At 43.9% G+C, this 20,582-nt stretch overlaps 1 protein-coding gene and 1 long non-coding RNA gene across 52 annotated transcripts in view; one reads left to right on the top strand and one right to left on the bottom strand.

Annotated features, from left to right (window-relative positions):
* LOC118376405 (ski-like protein) overlaps positions 1 to 20,582 on the bottom strand; it is a 43,599-nt gene that overhangs the window by 7,493 nt on the left and 15,524 nt on the right. For 3 of the 4 annotated variants that reach the window (XM_052476157.1, XM_052476160.1, XM_052476158.1), the window contains exons 3-4: positions 9,418 to 9,516; positions 7,298 to 7,362 (exon numbers count right to left, since the gene is read on the bottom strand). In XM_052476157.1, the coding sequence (XP_052332117.1) occupies positions 7,298 to 7,362; positions 9,418 to 9,516 (164 nt within the window). The remainder of the gene's footprint in view (positions 1 to 7,297; positions 7,363 to 9,417; positions 9,517 to 20,582) is intronic. The other variant, XM_052476159.1, reaches the window with a different exon arrangement.
* LOC127910935 (uncharacterized) lies at positions 7 to 2,566 on the top strand. Of its 48 annotated transcripts, none has more exons than XR_008076894.1 (5): positions 7 to 175; positions 222 to 317; positions 506 to 689; positions 1,348 to 1,577; positions 2,055 to 2,566. It is a non-coding gene; the product is annotated as an uncharacterized LOC127910935 (long non-coding RNA). The 48 variants fall into 48 exon arrangements; XR_008076890.1 differs by having other exon boundaries at positions 460 to 689; XR_008076891.1 differs by adding exons at positions 833 to 878; positions 972 to 1,017 and having other exon boundaries at positions 157 to 689.

The raw sequence follows: 20,582 nt of genomic DNA, 5'->3' as shown, positions 1-20,582 counted from the left end.
CTAGGGAGAGAGGAGAGACATGGTGATATGTATACAGGTTGTAACTAGGGAGAGAGAAGAGAGACATGGTGATATGTATACAGGTTGTAACTAGGGAGAGAGAAGAGAGACATGGTGATATGTATACAGGTTGTAACTAGGGAGAGAGAAGAGAGACATGGTGATATGTATACAGGTTGTAACTAGGGAGAGAGAGGAGAGACATGGTGATATGTATACAGGTTGTAACTAGGGAGAGAGAGAGGAGAGACATGGTGATATGTATACAGGTTGTAACTAGGGAGAGAGAGAGGAGAGACATGGTGATATGTATACAGGTTGTAACTAGGGAGAGAGAGAGGAGAGACATGGTGATATGTATACAGGTTGTAACTAGGGAGAGAGAGAGGAGAGACATGGTGATATGTATACAGGTTGTAACTAGGGAGAGAGAGGAGAGACATGGTGATATGTATACAGGTTGTAACTAGGGAGAGAGAGGAGAGACATGGTGATATGTATACAGGTTGTAACTAGGGAGAGAGAGGAGAGACATGGTGATATGTATACAGGTTGTAACTAGGGAGAGAGAGGAGAGACATGGTGATATGTATACAGGTTGTAACTAGGGAGAGAGAGGAGAGACATGGTGATATGTATACAGGTTGTAACTAGGGAGAGAGAGGAGAGACATGGTGATATGTATACAGGTTGTAACTAGGGGAGAGAGAGGAGAGACATGGTGATATGTATACAGGTTGTAACTAGGGAGAGAGAGGAGAGAGACATGGTGATATGTATACAGGTTGTAACTAGGGAGAGAGAGGAGAGAGACATGGTGATATGTATACAGGTTGTAACTAGGGAGAGAGAGGAGAGACATGGTGATATGTATACAGGTTGTAACTAGGGAGAGAGAGAGGAGAGACATGGTGATATGTATACAGGTTGTAACTAGAGAGAGAGAGAGAGACATGGTGATATGTATACAGGTTGTAACTAGGGAGAGAGAGGAGAGACATGGTGATATGTATACAGGTTGTAACTAGGGAGAGAGAGAGGAGAGACATGGTGATATGTATACAGGTTGTAACTAGAGAGAGAGAGGAGACATGGTGATATGTATACAGGTTGTAACTAGGGGGAGAGAGGAGAGACATGGTGATATGTATACAGGTTGTAACTAGGGGGAGAGAGGAGAGACATGGTGATATGTATACAGGTTGTAACTAGGGAGAGAGAGGGGAGACATGGTGATATGTATACAGGTTGTAACTAGGGAGAGAGAGAGAGGAGAGACATGGTGATATGTATACAGGTTGTAACTAGGGAGAGAGAGAGAGGAGAGACATGGTGATATGTATACAGGTTGTAACTAGGGAGAGAGAGGAGAGACATGGTGATATGTATACAGGTTGTAACTAGGGAGAGAGAGGAGAGACATGGTGATATGTATACAGGTTGTAACTAGGGAGAGAGAGGAGAGACATGGTGATATGTATACAGGTTGTAACTAGGGAGAGAGAGGAGAGACATGGTGATATGTATACAGGTTGTAACTAGGGAGAGAGAGGAGAGACATGGTGATATGTATACAGGTTGTAACTAGGGAGAGAGAGGAGAGAGACATGGTGATATGTATACAGGTTGTAACTAGGGAGAGAGAGAGAGAGAGGAGAGACATGGTGATATGTATACAGGTTGTAACTAGGGAGAGAGAGAGAGGAGAGACATGGTGATATGTATACAGGTTGTAACTAGGGAGAGAGAGGAGAGAGACATGGTGATATGTATACAGGTTGTAATTAGGGAGAGAGAGGAGAGACATGGTGATATGTATACAGGTTGTAACTAGGGAGAGAGAGAGGAGAGACATGGTGATATGTATACAGGTTGTAACTAGGGAGAGAGAGGAGAGACATGGTGATATGTATACAGGTTGTAACTAGGGAGAGAGGGAGAGACATGGTGATATGTATACAGGTTGTAATTAGGGAGAGAGGAGAGACATGGTGATATGTATACAGGTTGTAACTAGGGAGAGAGAGAGGAGAGACATGGTGATATGTATACAGGTTGTAACTAGGGAGAGAGAGGAGAGACATGGTGATATGTATACAGGTTGTAACTAGGGAGAGAGAGGAGAGACATGGTGATATGTATACAGGTTGTAACTAGGGAGAGAGAGGAGAGACATGGTGATATGTATACAGGTTGTAACTAGGGAGAGAGAGGAGAGACATGGTGATATGTATACAGGTTGTAACTAGGGAGAGAGAGGAGAGACATGGTGATATGTATACAGGTTGTAACTAGGGAGAGAGAGAGGAGAGACATGGTGATATGTATACAGGTTGTAACTAAGGAGAGAGAGGAGAGACATGGTGATATGTATACAGGTTGTAACTAGGGAGAGAGAGAGGAGGAGAGAGACATGGTTATCATATGTACAGTAGAAAGTATTCAGACACCTTGACTTTCTCCACATCGTTACGTTTCAGCCTTATTCTAAAATGTATTAACTCGTCCCCCCCTCAATTTACACACATATCCCATCATGAAAAAGCAAAACCAGATTTAGAAACGTTTGAAAATGTATTACAGATAAAATCTCAGTACTTTGTTGAAGCACCTTTGGCAGCGATTACAGCCTCAAGTCTTTTGGTATGACGTTACAAGCTTGGCACACCTGTATTCGTGGAGTTTCTCCCATTCTTCTCTGCAGATCCTCTCAAGCTCTATCAGGTTGGATGGGGAGCGTGGCTGCACAGCTATTTTCAGGTCTCTCCAGAGATGTTTGATCGGGTTCAAGGCCGGGCTCTGGCTGGGCCACTCGGACATTCAGAGACTTGTCCAGAAGCCACTCCTACGTTGTCTTGGCTGTGTGCTTAGGTTCATTGACCTATTTGAAGGGTGAACCTTCGCCCCAGTCTGAGATCCTGAGAGCTCTGGAGCAGGTTTTCATCAAGGATCTCTGTACTTTGCTCCGTTCATCTTTGCCTTGGTCCTGACTCGTCTTCCCAGTCCCTGCCACAGAAAAACATCCACACAGCATGATGTGGCCACCACCATGCTTCCCCGTAGGGATGGTGCCAGGTTTCCTCCAGAAGTAACGCTTGGCATTCAGGCCAAAGAGGTCAATCTTGGTTTCATCAGACCAGAGAATCTTCTTTCTCATGGTCAGAGTCCTTTAGGTGCCTTTTGGCAAACTCTAAGCGGGTTGTCATGTGCCTTTTACTGAGGAGTGGCTTCCATCTGGCCACTCTACCATAAAGGCCTGATTCATGGAGTGCTTCAGAGATGGTTGACCTTTTGGAAGATTCTCCCATCTCCAAAGAGGAACCTCCAGAGCTCTGTCAGAGTGACCAGCAGGTTCTTGGTCACCTCCATGACCAAGGCCCTTCTCCCCAGATTGCTCAGTTTGGCCAGGTGGCCAGCTCTAGGAAGAGTCTTGGTGGTTCCAAACTTCTTCCATTTAAGAATGATGGAGGCCACTGTGTTCTTGGGGACCTTCAATGCTGCAGAATTTATACTTCCCTTCCCCAGATCTGTGCCTTGACACAATCCTGTCTCGGAGCTCTACGGACAATTCCTTTGACCTCATGGCTTGGTTTATGCTCTGACATGCACTGTCAAAAGTGGGATCTTTCCAAATCATGTTCAATTAATTTAATTTACCACGTGGACTCCAATCAAGTTGTAGAGACATCAAGGAGGATCAATGGAAACAGGATGCACCGGGAGCTCAATTTCGAGGCTCATAGCAAAGGGTCTGAATACTTATGTAAATAAGGAATGTTTTTGTATTTACCAATTAGAAAAATTTTCACAAAATGTGTTTTGCTTCGTAATTAATGGGGTATTGTGTCAATTGCTGAGGAAAATGGTTTTATTTAATACATTTTAGAATAAGGCTGTAACGTAACAAAATGTGGAAAAAGTCAAGGGGTCTGAATACTTTCCGAAGGCACAGTACACAGGTAGTAACTTAGAGGGAGTGTAGTAACTATGGTTATCACACGTATACAGCTAGTAACTAGACAGCGAGAGAGCAAAGAGTGAGAAAGACACAGCAATTAGGATTTGGCTAAAAAAATACTTGGAAATCGGATATAGAGCCAATTTCCCATTATGGTTGTGAGGTCTGGGGTCCACTCACCAACCAAGAACTCACAAAATGGGACAAGTACCCAAAGTGAGACTCTGCAAGCAGAATTCTCCAAAATGATCCTCTGTGTACAACATAAAACACCAAATAAAAGGATGCAGAGCAGTTTAGGCCGATACCCGCTGATTATCAAAATCCAGAAAAGACCCGGTAATTTCTACCACCACCTAAAATGAAGAGATTCTCAAACCTTCCATAACAAAGCCATCACCTACAGAGAGACGAACCTGGAGAAGAGTCCCCTAAGCAAGCTGGTCCTGGGGCTCTGTTCAAACAGACCCCCAGAACAAGCAACACAATTACACCCAAACAAATCATGAGGAAACAAAAAGATAGATTACTTGACACATTGGAAAGAATTAACAAAAAAAACTGAGCAAACTAGAATGCTATTTGGCCCTAAACAGAAAGTACACAGTGGCAGAATACCTGACCACTGTGACTGACCCAAAATTAAGGAAAGCTTTGACTATGTACAGACTCAGTGAGCATAGCCTTGCTATTGAGAAAGGCCGCTGTAGGCAGACCTAGCTCTCAAGAGAAGACAGGCTATGTGCACACTGCCCACAAAATGAGATGGAAACTGAGGTGCACTTCCTAACCTCCTGCCAAATGTATGACAACATTAGAGAGACATATTTCCCTCAGATTACACTGACCCACATTTTTTATTTTACTAGGCCAGTCAGTTAAGAACACATTTTTATTTACAATGACGGCCTACCGCAGCCAAACCCTTCCCTTACCGGGAAGACGCTGAGCCGACCTATGGGACTCCCGATCACGGCAGGTTGTGATGCCTCTAGCACTGAGACGAGGTGCCTTAAACCGCTGCGCCACTCGGGAGCCTATGATTTGAATGATTCTAAAACAAATCCAATTTTGATAAACTCTCATATCCATTGGGTGAAATACCACAGTGTGCCATCACAGCAGCAAGATGTGTGACCTGTTTCCACAAGAAAAGGGCAACCCGTGAAGAACAAACACCATTGTAAATACAACACATAATTTTCTTGATTTATTTTCCCTTTTGTACTTTCACTATTTGCACATGGTTACACCACTGTATATATACACACATGACATTTGAAATCTCTCTATTCCTTGGGAGTGTAATGTTTACTGTTAATTCTGGTTTATTATCCATTTCACCTGCTTTGGCAATGTAAACATGCTTCCCATATCAATAAAGACCTTTGAATTGAGAGAGAGAGAGAGTGCAACAGGGAGACAGATCAGAACATTTACCTTATCATTCATATACAGACAAAGAGACAGGCCAAGAGAGATAGACAGACACATGGTTATCATACGTACAGTGCCTTCAGAAAGTATTCATACCCCTGGACTTATTCAAAATGTTGTTGTGTGACAGCCTGAATTCACAATGGATTAAATATATATCTCTACAGCACTTCACCAATCTGGGCTTTATGGAAGAGTGGCCAGACGGAAGCCACTCTTGAGAAAAAGGCATGACAGCACGCCTGGAGTTTGCAAAAAGGCACGCGAAAGACAGATCATAAAAGGCTAATATTCTGTGGTCTGATGAAACAAAAATGTGGCCTGAAGACATTATGTCTAGAGATAACCAGGCACAGCTCATCACCCATCGAACACCATCCCTACCGTGAAGCATGGTGGTGGCAGCATCATGCTATGGGGGGTGCTTTTCAGCTTCAGGGAAACTGGTAAGGATAGAGGGAACAATGAATGGAGCCAAATACAGGTTCATTCTTGATGAGAACCTGCTTCAGAGAGCAAACAACCTTAGACTGGGGCAAAGATTTACATTCCAACAGAACAATGACCCCAAGCCTACAGCCAAACAAACGTTGGAATGGCTTCAGAACAAGAATATGAAAGTCATTGAGTGGACCAGCAAAGCCCAGACTTGAATACCATTGAAAATCTGTGGAAGGACTTGAAGATTGCTATTCACCACCACTCCCTCATCTAACCTAACAGAGCTTGAGATAATCAGCAAGGAATGGGAGAAAATCCCCAAATCCAGATGGGTAAAGCTGATAAGACATACCCAAGACGACTCAAAGACATAATCACAGCCAAAAGTGCTTCTACAAAGTAGGGACTCAGGGATGTGAATACTTATGTAAAGTAGATATCTGTATTTTATTTTCAATAAATTACCAAAAATGTCTAAAAACAGGTTCAATGTGTAATTATGGGGTAGTGTGTGTGTATAAAAAAAATCTTAAAAAATCTAGTTTAATCAATTTTGAATTCAGGCTGTAACACAATGTGAAATAAATCAAGAGGGGAGAATACTCTGACAGCACTGTATATGGGTCGTAAATGTATATGGGTCGTAAATGTATATGGGTCGTAAATAGACAGAGAGAACACCGTCGCGTAGTAATGTAATTTTGACTTCATTGTTTGATTCCACTTGACTTGCATTGTTAAATTAAAAGCAGTTTACCCAAAACCAAATGACTGTTTCGATACTATAGGACGTGTTACAGGGACTCAGTCCTGTTACATTAAAACACACATATTTTAACATTGCACTTTAGTAGCAACCCGTCGTAAAAACCATTGACCAGCCATGGTCTGGTGTCCCAATGAGGGGTCCGTTGTAATCCCGTAGTCTAACCTGCCTGTGTCTACCATGTCACATGCTGCCCTGCCTCCTGTAATCCAGCTAATCTCAGCCTTCATCTGGACCAGATTAATGAGCTGTAGACCACAACTTCACACGGACACATGCAGTCGGTCCAACAAGAGGCATGGTAGGAAGCAGAGCAGGGATTTCAGCACTGCTACAGCAACACTCCCTAGGAAGATGCTTGGAACGTTACTTGGCATGGATTGTCAAGGGCAGGGGCTTCCAACGAGGAAGAAACATAGCTAGCCAGTCCCCAGTACTCATAAGATTAGACTCCATTGTGGGATAAGAGAGATCCAAATAAGGAAACAAACCTGGGGTGCAACATGGTGGGGTGTCTGGGAGGCGATAGAACGTTGTGGCAGGGGGTAGAAGACAGAGGATAAAGGGTTAAGGGGTAGTAAAGATTAACATACCTGGGGTGCAACATGGTGGGGTGTCTGGGAGGCGATAGAACGTTGTGGCAGGGGGTAGAAGACAGAGGATAAAGGGTTAAGGGGTAGTAAAGATTAACATACCTGGGGTGACTGGGCTCTTCCTTGATGTGGGGGAACACCAGAGTAGCCTGTGCTTGGCCTTGAACCTGCAGACACAATAATAAACACTTTAATATACTGAGTCTTCATTGCATCTCGAATAAAACAGATCAGTAGATGTATAATATCCGAATGTCAATGTTTGTAGCTCTAATTGTGTGCGTTTAGGGGAGGGTGATGTGAGGAGTTGAGAGAAGAGCGAACACTGCCTTTAAATGCTTGAGAGGAGTGGTTGATGAAGCATGCAATTTCAACAGGGGTGCGTGTCGGGACCCCAAACCCCGGCGTGTCGGGACCCAAACCCGGCGTGTCGGGACCCCAACCCCGGCGTGTCGGGACCCAAACCCGGCGTGTCGGGACCCAAACCCGGCGTGTCGGGACCCAAACCCCGGCGTGTCGGGACCCAAACCCCGGCGTGTCGGGACCCAAACCCCGGCGTGTCGGGACCCAAACCCCGGACCCAAACCCCGGCGTGTCGGGACCCAAACCCCGGCGTGTCGGGACCCAAACCCCGGCGTGTCGGGACCCAAACCCCGGCGTGTCGGGACCCAAACCCCGGCGTGTCGGGACCCAAACCCCGGCGTGTCGGGACCCAACCCCGGCGTGTCGGGACCCCAAACCCGGCGTGTCGGGACCCCAAACCCGGCGTGTCGGGACCCCAAACCCGGCGTGTCGGGACCCAACAACCCCGGCGTGTCGGGACCCCAACCCCGGCGTGTCGGGACCCAACCCCGGCGTGTCGGGACCCCAACCCCGGCGTGTCGGGACCCCAAACCCGGCGTGTCGGGACCCAAACCCGGCTTGTCAGGTTACGTGCTTAGGAGGAGTGAGGATTCAGGTGAAGGGGGTTGGAGTAAGGTCAGTGGTAGTGTTGTCACGATACCAGAACTTTGACACCGATACCAATAAATAAAATAAATAAATAATAATAAAAAAATATATATATATAAATAACGAGGCACGTTCTATTAGTCACAGAAAGGTCCTCAATCCATACAGATCTTTTGAGTTAAATATCATGACATTTGAATGTATTCATTAATTAAAAAACAATCAATTTGACTTCATTTTCCCCCAACCCATCCAATATAACTACTTCATGGTAATCATTTCCCTACACCCACAATAAGATGTGTTAAATACGTGTATGCAACCAATCAAGTTTGATTGGTAAAATCTCTCGCCTATTGATAAACCAAGATGTAGCCTAGACCTATTTCACAATAAAAGGCTAGCGTACATTCAATAGGAGTGTGTGCATGCATTGAGTTACTGAGCTCGTTTTGGCTGATTTCATGGCGCTACAGATGACAAATCTGTTTCCCTTATATTTGGGAAATTCTGTACTGATCAACAACATTTGCATAGAAGAAATCTCTTATTTTATAAAGTGTGTGTGCGCGCGCTCTCTCTTTAAGACCCATGACGTCATTCACACACAGTCAGATCGAGGCTCGAGCAAAGATGATCTTGACTGGGGGGAGACAAAGTGAATGGATAGAGTTTTGTGACAATCGGAAAGATCTTTCATTATGGTTTGCATATCACAAACAAGGTACTAGGGTAGTGAACTGACCCTAGCTTCAGCTGTAAGCTAGAGAGGAAAGTTACAAAGCTGGAAGCTACCGGTATCTTCTTGCATTTTTTAAATGTTCTAGCCTGTAACGGACATTGTTTTGCGAACAGTAATTAAACATTTCAACATTGACATGCCGTGTTGCATTATTGAAGCGTGGTAACTTCTGTGCAGCATGAGTGGCGGACTCCCAGTGAGTTCGGTGGTTCCTCGGGACAGACTACAGTCTAGCAGTGGGTACGTGGCGCAGACACGGTGCTATCACGGTGCTATCGGCTGCGCTGATCGACAGAATTGATTCTCTCTCAACTCGGTAGAAGACGCGAGACACATTTGACAGAAGTAGTGAAAGTAACACATTCTAGCAAACCATTTTTCATGTTCTAGTACAAAAACAAAAAACAAAACAAAAAGTACAAAAGTTTTGGTATACAAAGGAACAAAACTTAGGGGGAGGGGTCAGTGTCGTCAATGCAACCAGCTACGTCGGCAGCGTGAGCAGAACGCCGCTTCCTGTGTGTCGTACCTTGGTCGCTGCGTCGTTGTCGGCTAGTTTACTGTTAAGAGACGCTAGAGGTTCTGGAGGAGACGATCTTCTCACCTCGCCGTCCTCTTCTACCACCTTCTGAAACACAGAGACAGAGAGACAGACAGAAAGAGTTAGACCCTGAGACAGAGTTAGGCCTCTGAAGGCTATGACGCAGAACAATTACAGTGACGTAAAAGTACCACAGAAAGAGGGAGTTAGCCAGAGGCTTCCACTCTTCTCCCAGACATAATTTTACAGGATTTTTTAAAGACATTAATTAATTGCACACACAATCACACACGCTTGCAAGTTCAAACTGCACTGAAACAACAAACATAAGGACATAGCGGCCTCTGGGACATAGCGGCCTCTGGGACATAGCGGCCTCTGGGACATAGCGGCCTCTGGGACATAGCGGCCTCTGGGACATAGCGGCCTCTGGGACATATTACAGTGACGTATTTTACGACAGGAGAGAGACCGATTACACAAACACAACGGGAAAACAAATTCTTACAGAAATGAAAACCACCTGTTTGATAAAAACTCTGAATAAAATAAAATTGCTATTTGGCCTCAAAAGACTATTCAAATTGGAATAATATCTCTACTCTGTCAGATACAAAACAGAGACAGATCCTGACCAAAATCAGGCTCGTCGCCCACCAAATTGGCTACAGAGAAAAGGGAAACACAAAAAGACATGGCTACCCAAAGAGGAGCATCTATGTGGTCCTGCACGACAGGGAGATGCACTTTTTTACTTGACCGTGAGAAATACCATAAAATGTGGAAAAGGGTCAAGTGGTCTGAATACTTTCCAAATGCACCGTAGCAACACTGTCTAGGAAAAGGTGCCAATTCAACAGCGCAGCGACCGCGGACAGAGACCACTATCCAACGCAGGATAATTTATATTGGTTTTTGCAACATTGTTCTTACATAATATAACCATATACAATTTCAGTAGCACGTTTTAAGAGTGATGGACTGTGCCACCCCCACGCTTCGACAACGCATCAGTCCACTCAGACAGGATCTAATCAGATAGGTGTCTTGTACACCATAATTAGTTGCTTTTTTTGCTACTGTTCAATAATGTCGGTCAACCAACAGCCTATCGATCAAACAACGGACCAGTGGACTAAATGTGGTCAGCCCTGAGTCCACGACTATGGATGAAATAAATTAACAGTCATTAGTTGTTGGTTGTTGTTGTTTTTGGAACAAACAGCTGACGAAGAAGACCGGATGGCCGGACATTTCAGTTTCCGCGGTAACAAGGACTCTTTAGAATTACTATTCTAAATGACTGTAGTAAGCATGAGTGGGTGGAAGGGATGATACACTTCACAGTAAACACACCACAGCGCGCACACACACACGAAACCACGGGATATTGGATTGAGAGTACAGAATTATTTCTATAATGGATGTAGAAACTACAGGAAAGATTCCTGTCTGGAGGAATCTAATCTGATGAAGAATGTGTCATGTGATGCTACACGCTAGTGACGACACACACACACACACACACAGGCTACAGGAAGCGGAGCAGTGAAGGAGAGGAAGTGACCCGGGGGAGGACGAAGGGAGCTGTGTGTGCGTGCGAGTGTATGACGGGGGTGGACGACCCTGAATTTCTGCCCTCCTACCCCTGGGCGCCGAAGGCGGTCAGAAATGGGGATGCCAGTACGCTGAGTGTGCTTTCGTATTTGTAATAATGGCCCCAGGTCATACCCTCACAGTGCGGCACAAACTATTTGTTATAGCTTACACATTATGTCCTGGAATGGCATGCAGACTGCGTATGTGAAATGGGTGATGTAGGCTATTAGTCCAAACAACACTAACAGTAAATGTGACGTTGTATCACAGACAGCGTCACTGCGTTTTGGTACAAAACCCTCACAGGGAGGGGGTCTCCTGGAGGTTCCTAAAAGCCAGAGAAGACAGGGTTCTATTCTGGGGGCCCCCCCAAGGTTCCTAAAAGCCAGAGAAGACAGGGTTCTATTCTAGGGGGCCCCCTGAGGTTCCTAACGGCCAGAGAAGACAGGGTTCTATTCTGGGGGCCCCCCTGAGGTTCCTAACGGCCAGAGAAGACAGGGTGTGTGCAACTAGCTCGCTTAAGATAATTAGCTACTTTAGCCTTAGTCATATTTCTTCCACTACCGTAGTGATGAACCAGATTTAGAAGCACACTACATGACTAAAAGTATGTGGACACCTGCTCGTTGAACATCTCATTCCAAAATCATAGTCTTATATGGAGTTGCCTCCCCCCCTGATATAACAGCCTCCACTCTTCTGGGAAGGCTTTCCACTAGAAGTTGAAACATTGCTACAGGGACTTGCTTCCCTTCAGCCGCAAGAGAATTGGTGAGGTCGGGCACTGATGTTGGGCGATTAGGCCTGGCTCGCAGTCAGCGTTCCAATGCATCCCAAAGGAGTTCGATGGGGTTGAGGTCTGGGCTCTGTACAGGCTAGTGAAGTTCTTCTACTCCGATTTCAACAAACCATTTCTGCATGGACCTCAGTTTTGTGCACGGGGGCATTGTCATGCTGAAACAGGAAATGCCTTCCCCAAACTGCTGCCACAAAGTTGGAAGTACAGAAACGTCTAGAATGTCATCGTATGCTGTAGTGTTAAGATTTCCCTTCACTGGAACTAAGGGGCCTAGCCCAAACCATGAAAAACAGCCCCAGACCATTATTCCCCCTCCACCAAACTTTACATTTGGCACTATGCATAGGGGTAGGTAGCGTTAACCTGGTATCCCCCAAACCCAGATTCGTCCGTCGGACTGCCAGATGGCGAAACTTGATTCATCACTTCTTTTATGCTCGTGTGCGGCTGCACAGCCATGGAAACCCATTTCATAAAGCTCCCAACAAAACCGTTATTGTGCTGACGTTGCCTCCAGAGGCAGTTTGGAACTCTGTAGTGAGTGTTGCAACCGAGGACAGACCATTTTTACTCGCTATGCACTTCAGCACTCGGCAGTCCCATTCTGTCAGGTTGTGTGGCCTACCATTCCGTGGCTGAGCCAATGTTGCTCCTTGAAGTTTCCACTTGGCAACAACAGCACTTACAGTTGACCAGGGCAGTGCTATAAGGACAGAAATTAGACAAACTGACTTGTTAGAACGGTAGCATCCTATGACAGTGCCACGTTGAAAGTCACTAAGCTCTTCATTAAGGCCATTCTACAGCCAATGTTTGTCTATGGAGATTGCTGTGTGCTCAATTTTATACACCCGTCAAAGTGTGGCCAAAATAGCCAAATGCACTAATTTGAAGGGGTGTCCACCTGCATTTGTATATACAGCACAAGTCAAAAGTTTAGACACCTACTCAATCATTTTTTTAAAACTATTTCTACATTGTGAAAAATAGTGAAGACATCAAAACTATAAAAGAACACGTATGGAATCATGTAGTACATTAAAGAAAATGTTAAACTCTAAATATATTATATTTGAGATTCTTCAAAGTAGCCATCCTTTGCCTTGATGACAGCTTTGCACACTCTTGGCATTCTCTCAACCAGCTTGAGGTAGTCACCTGGAATGCATTTCAACCTCTTATGGCTGGGGGCAGTATTGAGTAGCTTGGATGAATAAGGTGCCCAGAGTAAACTGCCTGCTACTCAGTTCCAGTTGCTAATATATGCATATTATTAGTAGATTTGGAACGAAAACAGTCTTATGTTTCTAAAACATTTTCAATTATGTCTGCGAGTATAACAGAACTCATATTGCATGCAAAAACCAGAGAAAAAAAAATCCAACCAGGAAGTGAGAAATCTGAAGTTGGTCGTTTTTCAACTCATTTCCTATTGAAGATACAGTGGGATATTGGTCATGCTGCACTTCCTAAGGCTTCCACTAGATGTCAACAGTCTTCAGAACCTTGTTTGATGCTTCTACTATAAAGTTGGGGCAAATGAGAGGGGAATGAGTCAGATGTCTGCCAGAATGCCTTGAGCTTGTGACGCTCGTTTCCGTAAAGCTTCTTTGAAATCTGACACAGCGGTTGCATTAAGGAGAAGTGTATCTAATGTTCCATGTAAAACACTTGTATTTTCATCAACATTTATAATGAGTATTTCTGTGAATTGATGTGGCTCTCTGCAAAAACACCGGATGTTTTTGGAACTACTGAACATAACACAGCAATGTAAACTAATATTTTTTTTATATAAATATGAACTTTATCGAACAAAACATAAATGTATTGTGTAACATGAAGTCCTATGAGTGTAATCTGATGAAGATCAAAGGTTAGTGATTAATTCTCTCTCTACTTCTGATTTTTGTGCTGGAAAAATGACTGTTTTTCTGTGACTTGGCTCTGACCTAACAATCGTTTGTGGTGCTTTCACCGTAAAGCCTATTTGAAATCGGACACTGTGGTGGGATTAACAAGAAGTGTATCGTTAAAATGGTGTGAAATACTTGTATGTCTGAGGAATTTTAATTATGAGATTTCTGTTGTTTTGAATTTGGAACCCTGCACTTTCACTGGATGTTGTCATATCATGGGGTGGCAGGGTAGCCTAGTGGTTAGAGCGTTGGACTAGTAACCAGAAGGTTGCAAGTTCAAACCCCCCGAGCTGACAAGGTACAAATCTGTCGTTCTGCCCCTGAACAGGCAGTTAACCCACTGGGTTAGGCAGTCATTGAAAATAAGAATTTGTTCTTAACTGACTTGCCTAGTTAAATAAAGGTACAAATTAAAATAAATGTAAAAATATCAATCCCGTTAGTGGGATCTCTGCCATAAGTGAACAGGTGTGCAATGTTTCAAGTTAATACTGTGCAATTTTTCCTTCTTAATGCATTTGAGCCAACCAGTTGTTGTGACAAGGTAGGGGTGGTATACAGACCAAGTCCATATTATGGCAAGAACAGCTCAAATAAGCAAAGAGAAAGAGAACAGTCCATCATTACTTTAAGACATGAAGGTCAGTCCATGTGGAACAATTTCCAGAACTTGAAAATTGAACATTTCTTCAAGTGCAGTCACAAAAACCATCAAGCGCTATGATGAAACTGGCTTTCATGAGGACTGCCACAGTAAAGGAAGACCCAGTTACCTCTGCTGCAGAGGATAAGTTCATTAGAGTTACCAGCCTCAAATATTGCATGCCAAATAAATGCGTCACAAACACATCTCCACTACTTCGGTAGGAGACTGCGTGAATCAGGCCAACATGGTCAAATTGCTGCAAAGAAACCACTATGAAAGGACACCAATAAGAAGAAGACATTTGCTTGGGCCAAGAAACACAAGCAATGGACATTAGACCGGTGAAAATCTGTCATTTGGTCTGAAGAGTCCAAATGAAAGATTTTTGGTTCCAACTGCCGTGTCTTTGTGAGACGCTGAGTAGGTGAACGGATGATCTTTGTATGTGTGGTTCCCACCGTGATGCATGAAGGAGGAGGTGTGATGGTGCTTTGCTGGTTGACAGTGATTTTTTTAAAATCAAGGCACACTTAACCAGCATGGCTACAACAGCATTCTGCAGAAATACACCATCCCATCTGGTTTGCACTTAGTGGGACTATCATTTGTTTTTCAACAGGACAATGACCCAATACACCTCCAGGCTGTGTAAGGACTATTTGACCAAGAAGAAGAGTGATGGAGTGCTGCATCAGATGACCTGGCCTCCACAATCACCTGACCTTAACCCAATTGAGATGATTTGGGATGAGTTGGATCGCAGAGTGAAGGAAAAGCAGCCAACAAGTTCTCAGCAAGTGGGAAGTCCTTCAAGACTGTGGGAAAAGTATTCCAGGTGAAGCTGGTTGAGAGAATGAGTGTGCACAGCTGTCATCAAGGCAAAGGTTGACTACTTTGAAGAATATCATATATATAAAAATATATTTTGATTTGTTTAACACTTTTTTAGTTACTACATGAATATGTGTTATTTCATAGTATAATAATAGTTTAGACAAACTATGTAGAAAATTGTAAAAAATAAATGAAAAACCCTTGAATGAGTAGGTGTCTAAGCTTTTGACTGACTGACACACAATAAAAAATAAATGGAATGGAGATTCGGATAAAAGGAAAGGCAATAGAGCTAAGCACAGGCAAAATCCCAGAGGAAAAATAGCTTCAGTCTACTTTCGAAAAGACACAGAGAGAGGAATTCACCTTTCAGCAGGACAATAACCTCAAACACAAGGCCAAAAATACAGCGGGGCTGCTTACCAGATCGACATTGAATATTTGAGTGCCCTAGTTACAGTTGTGACCAAAAGAGGTTTGAAAATCTATGGTAAGACTTGAAAATGGCTGTCTGGCAACTTAAGAGTTTGAATAATATGCCAATATTGTACAATGCAGATGTGCAACAAAGCTCTTAAGAGACTTACCCAGAAAGACTCACAGAATAAGTCAAGAGATATGACTACTGTGTGAAGGCACTAATTGAGTGGTAAGAGAAGAGGATTCTTTTAATGCCATTTCTGGTCTCCTCCCCCATCTTTGAATCGAGAGCGCGATGACACTGCTTTTATATGGTGGATTCGTGTTAAGACCCGTTTCCTTTTTCCACATTTTGTTACGTTCCTTATTATTATGTAAATGTGATATTTCAGTTTTTTATTTTTACACATTTGCAAAAAATTAATAATAAAATACTACTACAAATCTCTTCTTGCCATGTCATTATGGGGTTTTGTGTGTAGATTGAGGAGTGGGGGGAAAAAAACGATGTAATCCCTTTTAGAATAAGGCTATAGCGTAACAAAATGTGAAATAAAGTCTAAGGGGTCTGAACACACTACATTTCCTGTGTCTGAGTGTATAGCACTGTCTTGTGTGTAAAGTCTGGGCCTCACTCCATTTACATCTTACCATTAACAATCACAGTTCCAACAGGGGCTGGGCAAAGAGGAGTCTTTCACACAGACATCTCTACAGTACATATGTACACACAGCCCCCTGGTTGCTCTAGGAGACCAGACATTGGGCAGTTAAATATTTTCATTGGTTAACTCAATGTATTACTTACTAGTAATTATTCTGGTTTGCATCCCAAATTGCACCCTATTCTCTATAGGGCCTTATTCCCTACATAGGGAATAAGGTGCCAAATTGGGGGGGGGGCTGGTCTCATGCGAATAACCTATTTTCCATATTCTCCTAGTTATCCTCTTTCCTTTGTTGTTGGAACCCGCGAGGTCAAGTAGTGAGACAAGGGAACAGCAGTCTGTGTGTTCAGACGGTTGCCTGACTGCTTGGCTGGAGTGCGTATGTAAACTAGCTGCAGTTACAATAAAGCTCCTTTCCCTGACCGTGCCCCTGACAGAAAAACAGGGCAGGAGCACTGCTCGGTGTAGAGGTGACGTTTCCCTAGTAAAGTCGTAAAGATTCTTTCCATAGATGGGATGGTTTGACAAATGTAGTGACTCTCATCCAGAGCTATGAACAGATTGCCGTAAAAACAGAGGGGAAGAAAGTGTTTGAGAAAAATAATTAAAAACTGGCAGAGCGAGAGAGCGAGCAAGAGGGAGGCAGGCCTTGAGGGATGAGGGAGAGAAAGAGACAAGGGGAGTGGGGGGGGGAGAGAGAGCGAGAGAGGAGAGACACTGAGGGAGGCCCGCCCTAGCGTGTGATTGGCTGAATAGGTGGGTTGTTCCAGGCTGAGTGTTCCATTCAGTGGAAGTTATGTGAGGTCAAAGTTAGTCTCACCCAGGAGGAGAGGAGTGGAGAGGGGTGCCGCGGGGTTGGAGAGGGGTGCCGCGGGGTAGGAGAGGGGTGCCGCGGGGTAGGAGAGGGGTGCCGCGGGGGAGGAGAGAGGATTTCATAACATGCTACTGCATGAGGGTTTTTGCATGTCTGAGCATTATGTAGAGAAAGACAGAAAAACAGTGTGTATATATATAATTTAAAAAAATAGAAAGGGGAGGCTGACCGAGACAACAGCAGGAACCAGCTGTCCTAGACTGACCCACCCCCTCTCCTCCCTTCACCCTGTAGCAGCTCAGCCTTTCCCCTGGGCGGCTATAATTAAGCAATAAGGCACAAGGGGGTGGGGTATATGGCCAATATACCACGGCTAAGGGCTGTTCTTATGTACCACGCAACGCAGAGTGCCTGGATACAGTCTTCAGCCGTGGTATATTAGCCATATACCACAAACCCCTGAGGTGCCTTATTGCTATTATAAATTGGTTACAAACGTAATTACAGCAGTGTAAAAAAAATGTTGTCATACCCATGGTGTACGGTCTGATATACCACAGCTTTCAGCCAATCAGCATTCAGTGCTCAAACCACGCAGTTTATAATACACTCCTAGCCTTAGCTGTCTAGATTAATACTCTAGGCTCTCTTTCCCTCCTCTCCTCCCAGACAGACCCTTATCGGATCGTTGCAACACTTATTTTGTTACCCTCTTCTAAATTGGGCCCAAGGGGTCATTGACTGTTTAAAAGCACGTGTGTGTGGGGGGGCTCTAGACACACTGTCTGGGAAGATCCATTCTAGAACCTTGCAGAACTTATGAATATAAGAGTAGAATCATTAGAACAATGAAAGAGGATAGTTATGCAAGTTAGTGAACACGAGCAGTTCTGGTGACGTGTTTGAGGAGAGCGAGAGAGCGAGAGAGCGAGAGAGCAAGAAGGAGAAAGAATTTGAGGAGAGAGACTGGTCTGTGGTAATGTAAGTCACTGGTCTGTAAATAGAGGAAGACAGAAAAGCAGCTGTCTGCACCGCAGCTGCCGTCTAGGCCCTACCGACACACACACACACACACACACACACACACACTCTGCTCTCAGAACAAAATGATATGTAAATGCTCCCAGCCTCACACACATTCCTAACAAGCACACAAGTGTCCTTTTATAATCTGAAAGTGTGCATATTAGGACACGGAGTCCCTCCAGACAGACTAGCAGGTATTTCACAACCAGGCCAAGGAGTCGCGCACCGAGAATCTCTGCCTTTAAATCAGAGAAGACAAAACCTCTCCAACCACCCTATCGGTCTGTGTGTGTGTCTCAGGGGGAAGTTCAAACCCTCGTCATCCTCATTACCTCATTGTTTTAGACACCACACACACACACACACACACTAACGAGCTGCCAGTTTAGTTATCGTCATCTTTTATAGTAGAGGCGGGACGATACCAGTATTGCAAAACAGTACCGTGGCAAGGAAACAAAACAGATTTAACTTCTTTAGGAAAAAAAGCCCTAATGTTGGAAAGAAACATTGTCATTCATGTATTTATTTTCCAAAATATAAAAATACATCAAATATAAAAAACACACAAATTTAAATACAGCAGGATTTTAAAGGATCAAATAGTTTGGTCTGCTTCGTGTTTTCATGCTGGTATCGTCACCGACCTATTTTAAAGCATAAGTCTTATCTCACCAACGTCTCTATTGACACTCAACGCTGTATCATTACCAGATCGTTGCTGTACAAGTTGTTGAGAAAACAATTACATGACTATTCCATTGTTGAAATACACATCAGGGTCACAATTTGATAACCTGGTTCTTCATCTTTGGTGTGAACAAATATGACAGGCAAAGTTCAAATTTCAGTTAAAAACTTGGTCAGTTAGGCCTCCCGAATAGCACAGCGGTCTAAGGCACTGCATCGCTGTGCTGCAGCGTCACTTCAGACTTGGGGTCCGAGCCATGACCGGGAGTCCCATAGGGCAGCGCACAATTGGCCCAGTGTCGTCCGTGTTAGGGGAGGCTTTATTACTTGGCTCATCGCGCTCTAGCGACTCCTTGTGGCGGGCTTGGCGCCTGCAGACTGACTTCGGTCATCAGGCTTCCGGGATAAGCAGGCGGGTGTTAAGAAGTGCGGATTGACGGGTCAAGTTTCAGAGGATGCATGACTTGACCTCTCCCATGCCCATTGGAGAGTTGCAGCGATGAGACAAGATAGCAATTGGATATTACAAAATTGGGGAGAAAAAAAGAAAAAGGTAAAATTACCAAAAATTATAAATACATTTTTAAAAATTGGGTCAGTTTGAGTAAGTCAAAATTTGAGACCCAAAACTAATGTTGAAGGAGGTTACTCATTCCCCAGGTGTTGTGTGAACCAGGTTTAACTAACACCCTATTGACATTACAGGGAGGAGAGCAGAGGTTGGCTAAGCTACTAGGTAAATGCAGGGCTCTACATTTTACTCGCACATGCACCAATATATTTTTGCTGTATGACCTGGAATTTAAAATTGTAAATAAATAAAAATAGTCGGTGAACATATATCGGAAGATATTAGCTAAAATGCGGTATCGGGCCAATGTCTAGTTTAACGCCGATGTCAAAACGTACCTACGTTATTTAAGGTATGCACATTTCGTAATGATGCCATTTAAAATGGTGCACTACATATGCAACACAGCACTCATAACCTTGCCCACAATGTCTGCTTTGTGGATCGAGCAGTCATTTGAAAAGAGTAAAAAAAAAATTCAGCAAGGCAACTCAAAAGGCGAAATCCATTAACGCCAAGATAATGGAATTAATTGCCCTTGACAAATCAACTGTTGTCTGTCGTGAGTGATGTTGGCTTTCGCCGACTGGTCGAGCACCGGTACAAACTACCAAGTGCGCTATTTTTCAGATGTTGCCCTACCGGAGTTAAACAGTAATAGCATCACTGCTATTAGCTAAACGGCATACATGCATACATACTATGGAATGCTGTTTGGGTCTTTGCTGGTCAAAAAAGATACAATCGCACTGTCAAAGCTATACAACAAAAAAAGTCTGCAAACAAGCAAACACAGATCACGAACTGCAACTTCTGGGGTAGCAACCTTTAGCTTTGTACCTAGCTAGCACCAATACAACCGCCTGAAAACAATGACCAGTAGAATCTGCAGTCATTTTCATTATTCTTAGCAATGATTTAGGAATCCTTGTACGTTTTAGCTAGGTTTCCACTTGTTCGCTTACTGAAAATGAATTAAAATTCATGAAAATAAATGGCTAAGAAGCTATTTTAACCCTGTTGACCAAAGCTACCAAAACAGATTATGGTTTTGGGGAAGAACATTGTTTGCATCTATGAACTAGCTTGCTTTTATTTTATTTTTTAAATTCATGACCAGCACTGTAGGTGTGCGAGACAACGTCACCAGCATCATAGCATACGTAT

Source organism: Oncorhynchus keta, chromosome 23 (genome assembly GCF_023373465.1).
Source record: "Oncorhynchus keta strain PuntledgeMale-10-30-2019 chromosome 23, Oket_V2, whole genome shotgun sequence".
NCBI classification, from domain to species: Eukaryota; Metazoa; Chordata; class Actinopteri; order Salmoniformes; family Salmonidae; genus Oncorhynchus; species Oncorhynchus keta.
This window is presented reverse-complemented; position numbering and strand designations above follow the sequence as displayed.